At 40.8% G+C, this 14,802-nt stretch overlaps 1 protein-coding gene across 4 annotated transcripts in view; it reads left to right on the top strand.

Moving 5' to 3' along the window:
* Positions 1 to 14,802, top strand: part of DCLK2 (doublecortin like kinase 2) — a gene marked incomplete at both ends in the record, with an annotated part of 123,886 nt that overhangs the window by 82,886 nt on the left and 26,198 nt on the right. For 2 of the 4 annotated variants that reach the window (XM_084244754.1, XM_084244752.1), the window contains 3 exons: positions 12,228 to 12,300; positions 13,077 to 13,185; positions 14,650 to 14,707. In XM_084244754.1, coding sequence (XP_084100880.1) covers positions 12,228 to 12,300; positions 13,077 to 13,185; positions 14,650 to 14,707 — 240 coding nt within the window. Of the gene's footprint in view, positions 1 to 12,224; positions 12,301 to 13,076; positions 13,186 to 14,649; positions 14,708 to 14,802 lie in introns of all 4 variants that reach the window. The other 2 variants (XM_084244753.1, XM_084244751.1) reach the window with 1 other exon arrangement.

Genomic DNA, 14,802 nt, shown 5'->3' with positions numbered 1-14,802 from the left:
TACTTTCACATATACATGGAATATAGAGAAAACAAAGGGCCCCTGAAAACAAAATCAGTAACCATAGAAATCTGGTTTTCAATCTAAAGTTGAGGCTCTCATGGGGGAAGAAGAACAAAATGAGTTGGGGGCCCATGGGCCATGGTGGAAGACACTGGGTGCCTTGGTGGTAGGTATGTATTTGGTAACATACACTTGAAGGATGTCTTCTCTACCAGTAAGTCATATATAGAGTGTAACGGTCAATGTTCCCTCACTAAAAGAAATTTAAAATAAAGATCTAGAGATCAAAAACTATTGCTAACATGATTTGATGTTGTGGAAGTCTAAGCTAGAGTGAAATACTAATATAATACATATGTATACAATAATAATACAAGGATTACATTCTCCGAAGCAAAGGCTGTTCATATTTGTCCCCCCTCCCTACCCCATCCCTGGCGTTTGCTTCAGGCAGGGCTGGGATCCTTGACTGAATCCTGCCTGTGGCCATCTGGGTACAACTTAGTCCCTGTGGTCTTGGTCATTTCACTCTTTTTTTGTTACCCGAGACCTAGGCCTCCATCTTTCTCCCTAATTCCATCATCAGCTGTATGCAAGTTTCTCCCTTTTTGTGGCTGCCAGGAAGTCAGTTGATGCTTTTTAATGCTAGGGGTAATGCAGACAGAGTTGTGGAAGAGCAGTCAAATTTCTACAGTGAAGATTCATAGAATTTTAAAAAAAATTGATAAATTGTTAGTGCTGAGAATTATGTATCATTGTTCTCTCGTGCTAGGTGCATTTTTATTATTATAGTTACCCTGGCATATAGCACACAGTAAGTGCTCAGGATTGCTTGTTGATGTCAAAAAAGAGAAGATTAAAGGAAATGGTGATTAGTGGTCCGGACTGAAAATGAGATTATAAATAATGTAAAGAGAAATGGTCTTTCTATGACCCCACCCCTTTCTCCACCACCACACCTGAGTTCTGTGGGGTTTACCAACAGCTGTGAGACTTCCTCTGGTTTTCTTTCTCTCCTCTATAAAGTAAGGGCAGATTTGATTTTTCAGTGGTTTCAAAATGCTAGGATTATAGTTCTTTTAATGTGCAATATAGCTGTCTAAGAAGCTGGGGCATCTAATTCTCTCATGTTAAAGCTGACATAGAATCAGTGAATTCTACATTAAATATTAGTAGCTAAAGAAGCCTCTGCTACACCAGTCAGCTTTTAAGACACAAAGCTAAACATCTCTGACCTCTGCTCTATGCTCACAGTCTGTGCTTTGTGCAAATTTCATCTCACTGTGGTGCCCAGTTATCCATGGAATATATTGTCCTCTGGATGAAAACCTGCCTTTGAAATATTGCAACTTGGTCTCGTTACTTACTGTACAAAATACCCTAATTTTGATGTCATTGTAAAGCTCTAGCCTGCGTCTACCCATGTTTGCGTTATTTTCTCTATTCAGTGGCATACAAGTAGAGAATTGCAGATAATTACCATTTGTTAGTGCTATGCTTTTTCTTTCCCCTTCATTTGAAGTAGCTTATTAAGATCAATTAAGAGGGAATGTCTGACAATGGAGGACTGTTTTTCACGGGCAGGAACTCTTTACACTATTTATCCTAGTTAGATGCTTTAATGGCTTTGGGGATAGATAATCTTTTTCTAGAAAACCGGGGAATTGACAAAAGCAAGCAAACCAAGCCAGAACAACACAGGCAGCTGTTGATACTAATGTCTGTCTCTCTACCAGCACATAGTTTTTGGCAGATGGGTTTTTTAAAATTGAGTTCTGGGAATTAAGCAAAGTTGGGTCAAAGGTAAGCAGAATTTTATAGTGTGTAACAATTTTTCTTTGTGCCAGTTTCAGGGAGTCATGTTGATGTTTTGGCAGGGAGATTGAAGGAACTGAAAATGAGAATAGAGTGATGTGATTTTAATCTCTGGTCACAGCACATCAGTGACATTTTTGTCTGGCTGTTGAAAACTGAGATGAGAAAAAGAGCAGAAACACCCCACATCCCCACAAAAAGTACTCGTAGTTTTTCAATAACACTTTAGTGAGGAAGACAGCTCTACTGCATTCACATGCATTCGTAGCAGGTCATGTTCTTTGAGCGACTGAACCAAAGACAAGAGAGGATGAAAGCAAAGCTTTCTTCAAATTGTGAATAATTTTAGTAGAATGGGAGTGTAAAAAATAGGGGGGCCACCAAGGAACTAAGTTTCTTTAAACTGAAAGCTGAAAGACAGTGGGACCACTGAGAAATTAGTCTTTGCTTGATTATAATTTTTGGTTATGTAACTAGAAAGTTACATAAAACCATAGAATGTGAACACTGGAACAATCTCTGGTCTTTTAGTCTTCATTTTATAGATGGAAAATCTAAGTTTCAGAGATGAGAAGTGACTTGTTCAAGGTCCCAATGGCCAGTTGGCACTACTGAACTTTCAGGGTCTTGGTTCTAACCTCTGACTTATCCCCCATCTCTGACTGGTTGGTTTGCTTCCATGAAACACAAGCACCCCAGCTGGGCTCCCCACAGTTACACCCTAGGTCGGTGTTATGGAAAAGCATAGCTGTGTAAGTCTTCTGGAGGGACGAGCTGGTGTGGTTTCCTTACTGAGTACCTGGTTTGGGATATGCACAAATGCTCTGAATAAGAAAGGGTGGAGCAGTTAGGAAAGGAACAAAGAGGAGAGGGTTTGGAATAGGAAGAGGCAATCCTAGTGTAGGGGAAAGACTGGATGAAGGCAGATAGAAGATACAGAATTTCTTGACAGGTTTCTTGAAGACCTGGGGAAGAGATTGCTCATAGGATTAATGGGAACTCTTCAAGTGAAATGGTCTACACTGTGTGCCTAGCACTGTACATGACCCCATAAAGCTTTAGTAAAATGACAAAATTCACAATAGGATAGTGTTAGTGGTTTTCTTGGAAAGCTATTGGTGGAGCTCATTATTGTCAAGATTGGCTCAGACTGGAAAGATATAGCGTAGTCCAGGACAAGCAAACAGCGTACTTGGCTATGAGGTACTGTCATGTGTTTGGCCAGTGATGGAAGCCGCTTCGTGAGTATAGTGACGTAGCTGGGATTTGAAAGCAGAGCCCACCATACATCAGCCCAGCTCAATATGGAAAGAGATTACACGAGGCCTAAAAATCCATAGGTAAGTTGAGTGAAGACCATTTGGAGCTTGGCTGCCCACACCTTTTCTGTTTTCATCTCTATCAGAGTTTCATCTCTATCAGAAACTCCACACAGAGTTTCTTTCTTAGGCTGTTCCCTGCTCCCTCGACTGCTTTGTTTGTTCTTCCTATTGAGGGCCACAAAAGTCTCTCTCCCCATCAATTTTAATGCTTTGTTCTCTTTTCTGTCCTTTTACTCTCCAGACCCATCACTCCCTGCTCATTCTTCTCTCCCCTTCAAGTCTGAGAATCCTACCACTACTGACATTTACTTCCTTTAATCCCCATCTTCCTGATTCTCCATTTTCTCCTTGACCTCAGCCCCTGATCTCCTGTCTCCTTTGCCCAAGCTCCTCAGAGTCTCTTCGATCTAGCTGATAAGTTTCCCTGTGGGAATATTTACTATGCTTAAATCACAGCATTTTCTTTGGGACAGATAGGCAATAAAAGGTACTAAATGTGTCATCAGCTGCCAGATGGATGAAGAAAGCGTTTTCCTGAAATTTCATTCATCATCCATGTCCCTATTTAAGACTTTCAAGGCTGTAGTAACTTAAGGCTTCAGAGTCAGGGGCACATCTGTGGACACTGAGGAATAAAATATCTCAAGTTGATGCCGAAGCATATGCCCAGAGGCTGTCTGCTGTGAGCATTCTTGTTGGTTGAAAGAAGAAAGAAAAAAGTACATTTGGAACATTATCCAACATCTTGAGATTATAAACTGTCTGATGTGCTGATATTTTATCTGATGGTGTCTCCTGGGTTTGCTGGTGGTGAAAGATTTCCCAGATTTGTGAAGTGTGATGAAAGGACTAGTAGTATCTCATCCTGATTGGCAGAGCTAAAATGTAGCTCTTTGACCTTCTGAACTTCAAAACTTCTTTTGGAAGCTGTGAAATGTAAATCCACAGTAGCTGCTGACCTTAGACTTTTTCAGTTTCCCCTGGAGCTTTAACATTTTTTTTTTTTTTTGGTATTTAAAACTGGTTAATACTCTTCCTTACTACAAGACAGACTGATTTTTAGACTCTCTTTATTACCCCAGAAATGTTGGGTGGTGACTTCATCTCTGAACCTAATTAATTTTGTTGACAGAAATAAAAGCAAAAGAGGGACTAAGCAGTTTTGAGAACTTCAGTGCTCTACCTATAAATAAATCTTCCTAAAGAGTCTCAAACTCTGTTTGAGGGCCGTGTATTGCACACCATGTAGTTGCTTAGTAAATAGAGGCATTTGCTGGGTAAATGGCTCAACAGGACTGAAGCCCACCTTTGTAGGGATGGAGGGGGAGTTTGCCAAACAAATCCATGCATAAATGGGATCAGTTGTAAGAACTTGACTTGATACAAGCAATTTATGTTTTAGTCTTTAATGCCCCCTTATTCTTGAAAGTGGGTCATGACCCTGCAGCCACTGTCTGACAGTGGGAGCAGCCATGGTTAGAACTGAAGAGGCAGGCACCCCTCCCTCCGCCTGGCATCCTGGGTCTTGGTGATAGAGCCCTCTCAGCAAAAGCCTGGAGACCTTTCTACCAGGTAGACAAATCCCTACCACCTGTCTATAGCTCAAAATCCAGTAAGCTAATACTTTGCTTGAAAGGCTCGCTCATTGGGATGTGCTAAGGTTTTATGCTGATTTTGGCAGAGGAGACCACATGGTCTCCAAGGTGGCAGCAGTGCTCAGAGGAGCTCAGCGGTTTCCATCCAACCCCATCCATGGACTTTGAGCTGACTGCTGTCTCAGCCTTGCACTTGTCAGGCAGTGGGTTCCATTTTTCACTCTCAATCACAAATCTCAGACACTACTAATTTTGCCAAATGAAACCATGATTTAGGTATGACTGCAAATAATATTTTGTGTTACCAACTCCTGGGTGCTGATTCAAATTGTTTTCAGATGACATTACTAATACTGAAGTGTTTCAAAGTAAATTCCATGTAAAAAATGATAAAGCTTTCTGTTCTTAAACACATTCCTTTAAAAAAAAGTTATTTCTTATGATTACATTGGTGTATAACACTATATAGGATTTATAGGTATAGATTCATACCTCTTCAGCTGCATCATAGCATACCCACCACCAAAACACCCATAATCCGCTACCACAGTACACTGTACACCCACTCCCGCTCTACTTCCCACTCCTTACTCATCCTCACCTCTGGTATGTCTATAGTCAGATTTATAGTGTTTATTTTTGTTTATTTTTGTCTGCTTTTGTTTCTTTGTATTCCACATATGAGTAAAATCATCCTGTAAATGTCTTTCTCCTTCTTACTTATTTCCTTTAGCATCATCTCTGCCCATTCCACCCATGTTGTTGCAAATGATGAGATTTCATCCTTTCTACAGGTGTGTAGTATTCCCTTGTGCATATGGACCACATCATCTTTATCCACTCATCTGCCCTTGGGGACTTAGGTTTTTTCCATGACTTAACTATTCTAAATAGTGTTGCAATGAACATAGGAGTGCGTATAGCCCTTTGAATTAGTGTTTTTGCATTCCTTGGGTAGGTAGATGCCTAGGAGTAGAATTGGATCATATGGTAGATCTTTTTTTAATATTTGAGAAACTGCCATACTGTTAGGCACATTCCTAATTCAGTATTTATAGTACAGTAACTTTCCACTTAATGGAATTGATATTTCTGTTAGCTAATAAAACACAAAAATGATAATGAAAGCAAATCTATTTATAAGAAAAATCAATTATACTGAGTTTTAAAAAATATTCAGTGTACTTCAGAGGTCATCTTTATAAAGAAATTCTTTAAACTGAGAAAAGACTGTATACTTGTTTATTACTTGATCAACTACAGGAATGTGACTATTGTTCTAGAATCTAAAACAAGTTCTAGATATACCACTGTGAATATTTTGACCTGATATTGGATGACATCTCTGATATTGAATCTGATATTGGATGACATCTCTTACTTAACCTCATAGCCTGTAAGTCTTCTTGCATTCTTAGAGACATATAACTCTTGGACCCTGGAGTCAGACCTGGGTTTTGATTCTGACTCCATATTTGCTGTGGTGTTAGGGCAAGTTTGGACAAGCTTTCTGAACTTTGGTTTCTACACAGATCAATGGTAGTTATGAGAATTCTTAATTTATAATAGGTAACCTCATTTAGCATTTGACATGAAGTAAGCATGCATTACACTGTAATGAGTATTGTATTTTTTTTTAACAAAGAAAAAGTTCTTCCTTGGCTGTAAATAACTTATGATGGCTAGATTTTTGAATGAGTGCCAGAGAGAACTTAAACATATTAAGGTACCTGAAGAATTAATTATAATTGCTGCCAGAAACTTCCTCCATAGAGGTTTTCAACCTTGGCTGCACGTTGGCTCATCCATGTAGCTTAAAAAATGCTGATGACTGGACTCTACCCATGGGGATTCTTTAATTTGGAGTGCAGTCTGGCAATAGATTTTTAAATCTCCCCAGGTAATGCTGATGTATAGACAATCACAGAGAACCACTGCTTTATAGCAACAACTGATCCCTCAGGGCATTCTGTTCTAGAATTTAAAAGTATAAGAGTTATGTTGGAGGAAAAACTTTCCTAAGAAAGTTCCTGTAGATCAGGAGTTTGCCTGTGGCCAAATTCAGTCCATTGCCTGTTTTTTCTAAATAAAGTTTTATTGGAACACAGTCATGCTCATTCATTTACATATAATCTATGGCTGCTACAGATCATTGCTACAACAGCAGAGTTGAGTAGTTGTGATGTAGACCATATGATTCACAGGGTTAAAATATTACTGCTTGGCCTATACAGAAAATGTTTCTGACCCCTGCAGTAAGTAGACCACTAAAAATTGAATCATGGTTCCATTTCCCAAATATACCTCTAGATTATCTCCTGGATTCCATTCAAGTGTTTCCTTTTATGAGAAATGAAAAATTAATCCATATCCAGCATTATACCATAATGCATTGATACAACCATTCTTACTACTTTTTTGAGAATTGCCTATTTCTGAACAAAACGTCATGTATTAATGTAGAATCTAACATTTATCTTTAAATTTCGCAGAAATATTACTAATCCATTTATCTAAGAAATGTAATGTACAACACTGATTTAATTTTCTGGCTAAGAATGTAGAAAGGAGCATTACTTATTATCAGATGTACTCAATCATCCATGAATGCGCTTTTAAATGATGAAAGCAGTTAAGAACATTTTATAGCTCTTTCTGTTCTGTTTTCTTTTTTTTTTTATGTTCTTAGCACAGGCAGATTCTTGTGCATTTCCTTCCCTTTCTTCCTCATATAAATGGAGCTGCTGCTGCCAAACAAGAAGGTACATGGGGTTGCAATGCCAGGCCATAAAAACGCTTAGCATTTCTTTCCCACCACCTTACCCCTTGACCAATAAGGACCCCATCAGGACATGGCCCACCCCTAAATGTAGTCTCATCTTTTTGAATCAGGTAGCAATTATGGGTGATAATGGACAGAGCCAGACGCTGTTATCCTTTTATGCTTTACCGAGGAAGATGTGCTAACGTGCGGCATCTCAGCTCTGTGCTGTCGCAGCATCCTAGTTGCTGATGGAAGCATGAACGCTCATTAGCATTTTAAGAGATTTTAATAAAAATTGTTAGTTTGACGATTGAAATGGGACAGGTTTAATCAGGAGTGCCATATTTTAATCTCTCTGGTGCTATTTCAGTCCTTGCTTCAGAGGAGAACAGTTCTCTTACAAGAGATGAGGAAATTCATGAATAGTGTCTGGGAAACGGTGAGAATTGTCTGCAGTCATAGCTTTGTCCCCTGTGTGTTTCTCTGCTCTTTGTCTGCACATCTCTCGGGCACTAGGAAAGCTTTGTTTTATATTTAACAACAGACACTTCACATTTTGCCGGATATCTGTCCGGAGAGCTTGGTGAATGCCCAGCTTTTCTTGAACCCTTGGAACACCACGCTTCATTCCTGGGAGGTCAAGTGACCCTAACCACTGTGTGATAGAAGAAGCGTCGAAGTACAGATTCGTGCCTCTGAAAAATGGCTTCATCTCGGGCATCTTGAGAGTCATTTTAACCACATACCATTAGAAACCATAGGTAGAGGTTTCACAGAAGGGCTTTGCCTGGTGATGTGACCCTCCTGACGAGATTGCAAACTGCTGGGCAGTGATGACTGTGTCCCTTCATCTTTGATCCTCTAACCCTCTCGTTTGTTGCCATAGATGTTACTAAAGAAGTGAGGAGGGGGCCTCCCCAGTTGCACAGCGGTTCAGTGCTGGGTTGAAAACCTGCCCGCAGCCTCTGCAGTGCCGGTTCGATCCCCGGCTGCTCCCCGGCCACTGGAGGAGGGTCCCACATGGCGCGCAGACCTCTCCTGCCGCCCGCTGCTCCCCTCAGCAGTGTACTTCGGTCCTTCTGCCTGCTCTGCTCCCCGCTCTGGCTCTGGTGAATTCTCTCACCCTCCTGTGCTTCTGACTGTACCCAGTGCTTGTATAAACAAAACAAACAAATAAATAAATAAAACATGTCTTAAAAAAAAAAAAAAAGAAGTGAGGAGGGAGAGCCTCCCTGGAGGCGCAAGGGTTGGAATGCAGCCTATGAGGCTGTCCATGGCCACTGCAGCATGGGTTCCATCCCCAGCCAGCCAGCCAGGGAGCAACCCACATGGCGCAGCAGACCTCTCCTAACTCGTCCGCTGCTCCCCTCAGCAGTGTATTTCAGTCAGTCTGCCTGTTCTGCTCCCCACTCTGTCTCTGGTGAATCCTCTCACCCCCCTGCACCTCTGGCCTGTGCCCCAGCTCTTGTGTGCATAAATAAATAAATCTTTAAAAGAAAAAAAAAAAAGAAGTGAAGAGGGAGGAAAAGAAAATTGTCCCTGGGTCAAATTATGTCCCTGTTGCTGTGATGTAGTAAAACTATGCCTGTGTCTTTCATGTTTTTATTTTCTTCATGAAAGCATTAATTTTTTTAAAGAAAGGAACATATTTGCATAGTAATTAGATAAGTCATCCCTGTTAATTCTATATAGGTTTTTTTTTTTTTTTAATATATAATGCTTAAGAGCTAACACTTTTAAAAGTCAGTTCGAAAGTTGAAAAATCATCTTTTGGTGCGATTAATTGCTAAGAAAGCTGCATTTCCTGGTGATTTTGTCAAACTTTGTTAGGTACACATGGAAGCAGGCTTAGCCTGGCCTACGTGCTCCCCCTAGCTCCTCTCTCCCTCAGTCCACCCCCTCTCTCCCCCCTCAGGCCACCCTCTTCTGCAGCCCAGTTGCCACTTTCTTTTAGTCTCCAGAGCAGCAGCTTCCACCACCTGCTCTGTGTCCTGGTCTCTGTCACCTCAGAATCCCAGCACAACCCAGGTTTGTGATTGCTGGACTGTCAAGGGAATTGAGTTAGGAGGGAAAGGGAGCTTAATCAAAATAAACACTGGGAGAGTTACAGTAGTTCACAGGAACTCAATTAATAAACACTTGGAGGAGTCACTCACTCACTGAAAATGTAAATGGAGGCAAAGATGCCGGAAGTTTTAGCCTCTTCTGAGACTTACTTCTCAGTGCTTGAGTGCAACAGGATACCTTTGCTTGCCCTAAACCAGAACCTAGTCAGATTAGCTCAAGGAAAAAGAACTAGTTGGAAGAATGTTACCTGTCTGCGGGAGAGCTTTGTGAAGGCCTGGGAAGAGGGCAGGGTGGAGAACAAAGGTTGCTCTTAGGAGCTCACCCTTCCCCCAGCTGTTAGCATGGGGGGAGATGCTTCCTGCCCAAAGTCCAGGCCTGACCCAGCCAGCTTTGGCCTGCGAGGGGTGTGGCTGCCCATCCTGTGCTGAGATATAGATATTTTATAGGGGCAGGTGGGCTGCTCAGTGCTCATGGTCAGTTCTGGGCATTGATGAGCCACCCTCTACTCTCTGCATCTCCCTCCCTGCCAATCCAGGAGGCAAGCAGGGATCAAAATGTATCTTTCCATTTATCTCTTGAGATATAAATTACCAGAAAGTTGGTAAGTTGTATAATCAACAGTTAAACATTTTTCAGTCACTTTTGTTACAAGCCACTGACCGTGCTAAATGATTTTACATGTATGAGCTAAAAGTAATGCTGCAGAAAATCATTGAGGTGGCTAATATCTCCATTTTCAGAGCAGAAAATTAAGATTTGGAAAGTTTAAGCAACTTTTCAAGTACATTATAGTTGAATTAGTGCAAGTATTAAATGCATGGGGAAAAGAGTGTCAAACAATGGAACAAGTCGGTAGGAGGTTGACATGGCTGGTGTCATTCTGAAGACTTGGGGGTTATTTTGTTGGTCATGAGACTTTTGGATCCTAGACTAGGTGACATCAGAACTATTTTTTGGGAAAATTTCTTTGGCAATAATGAGTGGAAAGGACAAGACTGACAGTAAGAAAACCTTTGATGAGGGTCCAAGAGCAGCTGGAGGAAGAGCAGGGAGAGGGGATGGCTTCGAGAATGTTGTGGTTTCCTTTTCGGCTTCCTTTAAGTCTCAGGCCTTCGTTTTTAACAGTCCAGCTTTGTAACATAGGGTCCTGCTGTTTTTGGAGTTGCCTTTTATTTCAGAGGCAAAAAATGAGAATTAGGACAAAGCAAAATACATTTTGAAAGTCTCGTGAGGCAGCAAAATGAATCAAGTCCGAGGATGCAGGTGATCAACTGAGTGCAACGTTTCTGTTGGGTTTAGGGATCCACCAGCACACCCACGTCTCACACAGCTGCACTCCTGAGTGTGGTGGCAGAAACACATGAGAAATGAGCTAGGCTGCTCAGAACAGGTGCTGCCTGCGCGGAGGGGTGTCTCAGCCTGCTTTTCCATGGCCTCACAGGTTGCACTGCTGCTGGGCTGTGGTCTGTACAAGGTGCAGTTATATCGGATCTGAGAAAAGAGCCCAATTTTGGCATGGCTCTTATTCTTGAGGCTCATATTTTACTCCAGAAGAACTTGTGGGTGGTGACGTTAGAAGGACTGTTTATAAGTATTGGGTTTTCCTGGCTTTTGTATCAAATTCAGTATTTATGAGGGTCTCCGCTTCATCCAGAGAGAATATGGACCCATACCTCCAAGTTGTGGGTGCTCTGGAAAGGCAGTCCCCTGTTCTGGACCCACATCATTTAGTATGAGTTAGGTCCTTGGTGTACCAGGCTCTGCACTGCGTGCATGGGGTGCAGTGGTGAATGAGGCACGGCCATCGTAGGGCAGAAGCTGCCAGGACAGTTTGTGTATAAAGAAAGGATGTAAAGTGCTGCTTAGTATTTGGCAAGTTGTTTGACCTTGTAAACTTCTGGAAGGAATAACTTGGAAGGAAGGGGAGGGAGAGAGGGAAGGAAAAATCCCCTAAGTCTAGGGAATAATAAACATTATATGAATAATGTGAGTTTTTCATTTCACCCAAGAACTGTAGCTATTTCTACATTAGACTGTGAACTTTACTTTCCTGGAGTTGGAAGCTACTTTTTAGTTTCATATTTCCCTTGGGTTCCTTCTAGTAAAATCCTGCCAGTGGTCACGAGGTCCTGTTGTCTAACGGTGGGTGAAGAACAGGGCTGAGCCAGGGCTTCACTCTGGATCCTGAGTCTCCTGCAGGTGTGGAAGGTGGTGCAATCCTGGGCTTGGGCCTGGAGGTCAGAGGAGCTTAATCTTTGCAGGGCCTCCCTGAGGCCAACCATAGGAGAAACAGTGGGACTTGGGGACTCACTGCTGACAATCTTGGAATTTATGTAGTTCTAAGCCTTCTTTTGCCACTAATAAGTACCTTGCTCACCTATGATGATGTGAAAATATTTCACTGAGGTCAAAAGTAGTATAATACCAAAGAGTGACGTATTGTTAATTCCTGACATCTAGTCAGAATTGGAAATACTGTATTTAAGGAAGAAATGCCTTAATGTGATGTACATAGGGAGAAAAGTGAGATGAGATGAAGGGAGTACTTCCTCTATTTCTTATTAATTTTCACATGCTCTGAGCCTTTTCTGTGATCTCAGGATGGGCTAAAGATTTGTAAATTTCTCCTGATAAATAATGGCCACTTTGTTCTTTCAGCAGATTTCTGCGCATGGCAGATCTTCTTCCACTGTGAATGGTGGACCTGAACTTGACCGTTGCATGAGTCCTGAAGGTAGTTGTCAGTCTGATGATGCTTTTTGTAAAGGAAGTCATCCATGCAAATGTGGTGGCCCTCAAGGGTGATCTTCCTAAACAGGGAGTGGTTACCTCTCCAATTAGCCCATTTAGCTTTAGTGGACAGGGTCACATCAAGATCTAGATAATCTCCTTGTTGTCAGTTAGGCAATCCCAGGGCAGACTTTACACTTGGATTTATCGGCAGTCTGCTCACAGTTCCTAAATGTAGACACTCAGTTCTCTCAGTTAGGTAATGAAAGTGTTACCTAACAAGAATACTCTCATATCTATGAGGTTCTGGGCACTGGGATGCATTGTGAAAAGTAGTCCATCTTAACCACTTTTTCCTTCTGCCCTGCCTTTATGAGAAGACCGAGGCAGGGTTAACCTTAAAAAAGTATCCTAGCTGGCTAGAATTTTCTTCTTTAGAAAATCTTGAGATTTCTAAGGTTGAAACCCTACCTTCATCCCCTTCCCCTTTCTTGAGAGTTCTGTATACAGAATTTTAGTTTGACTTCTCTTTACCCAAAGTGCTAATCACACCTTTCAGCTGGTATTTCAGGGATATGTTGGGTTTATTGATTATTTGGTGTTTGATCCACACTAACCAGGTCAGAAGGAAATTGGTGACTCAAAATGTGCCAAGAGATTTTCTGTAGTTTCATCATTGATTTAAAAATAAATGCATTGCAATTTATTATTTTACAGATATGTACGGATCCAGATGAAGTACTCATGTGCTTGTTAAACCATTTTTATCCATTTATTCAGGTGTGAATGGAAACAGGTGCTCGGAATCATCAACTCTGCTTGAGAAATATAAGATTGGCAAGGTTATTGGTGATGGCAACTTTGCAGTAGTCAAGGAGTGCATGGACCGGTGAGTGAAGATGGAGGATAATCATTTGTTCATCTACTCATGCATTTCCTCCCTTGGAGTTTATTCTTATCTGAATGAACAAAAAAGGCTGTCCTGGGATGTCTTTGGCTCCCTTTCTGAAAGAGTTTATCCTGGGAACAGACATTTGCATGCCCACAAGTAATTGGACGAGGAAAAATATATGTATTCACTAATACATATAGAAACATACATGTAACACATATATAAACCTGCTTCGTTATGCAAACATGAACTGAGAGATTTATCAGTTTTCATTCCTGAGCCAGAGAGAAATTTAATGAGTAAAATCAATTTTTATAAATCTCCTTTAACACTTACCTGTGCCAGGTGCTGTTCTCAGAACTACACTTACAGTAACTCATTTAATTCCCATCTTATCCCTCTGAGTTATTACTTATTTGCATATGCCAGTAGTTGAGGATACATGAGCTCTGACTATCGTTAAGATTAGAATCGGTCAATATTCTGTTTTTCTTTGCCCACCTTTATTTTGTTTAAGGTGTTAAATTCTCAGATGATAAACAATCCATTATTTTAAAAATCCAGGTCTTTTGTAAATCTGGAAAAGACTCAGCCTTTACATCTCTGGCAGTGCTTTAATTTTCCTTATACTGGTACTCAAGTTCCTATCCTATAAATCTACTACTTAGGTCTGGTACACAGTTTTACCACCCAAGTAACAAACTAAACATCTAAAATGTGACTACTGAAGACATCTTAGAAACCTGGAGCAGGGTTTGGTTTATGTTACTTAAAAAAATTTAAGTTTCTTCTTCTAAAAGAGGCCTGAGCAATGTGTATAATGTGGCCAAGCATCTGTGCCCAGGGAGCAGATGTGTGCCAGGAATACTGCATTGTTCATGCTCAACTGTTTTCCTATCTGAACGATATCTTTTGGCATGTTCAGATTAAATTATCCTAAAGGAGATTAAAAGTTAAATACAACATCAAGTAAGTGATCTCCCCATGACCTGATATGAGCATTGAAAACAGTGGGGGAAGAAAGTTTCAAGTCCACTCTGAGCAAATTCTGAAATTCTGTGACCTTTTCAGTTTTGATTTATTAATTAAAAATGTTGATTAATTAAAAATGTTGCTTATAGAAAAGTTTCATTAAAACTGTTTTCTAACTTCTGGGGGCACTATTTTGAGATTTATATATAGAAAAGCAGTTTCTTATCCAGGTCTGATACAACTGAGTTTTATATACTTTACATATGTAAGTTACGGAATAATTATCAATATCTGTAAGTGGTGATGTGGCTTTTGGTTGTTCTTTTTCCTTTTTCCCCCTAACCCCACAAAACATTGCCTCCGATTTGCAATGTATAAGACAGACAGGTTTCATGTCTTCCTTCCCCGAGTCTGTGCTGTAGAGGATGTCAGGAATAGTGGTGTCTTTGATTTGTGTTTTTAAAAGCATTTCCTCTGATTATTCTGTAGGTCTACTGGAAAGGAGTTTGCCCTAAAGATTATAGACAAAGCCAAGTGCTGTGGAAAGGTACAGTATACATTCCTTCTTCGTTAAAGAAACTGAAAAATCTTGGAGAGATGCTCACTGTGGTAAAGGAATTTAAGTGGGAATTCACAAGACCT

Source organism: Talpa europaea (assembly GCF_964194135.1).
Source record: "Talpa europaea genome assembly, chromosome: 10".
In the NCBI taxonomy this organism is placed as follows: domain Eukaryota; kingdom Metazoa; phylum Chordata; class Mammalia; order Eulipotyphla; family Talpidae; genus Talpa; species Talpa europaea.
The sequence above is the reverse complement of the archived record's forward strand: the minus strand, read 5'-3'. Positions and strand labels throughout refer to the sequence as shown.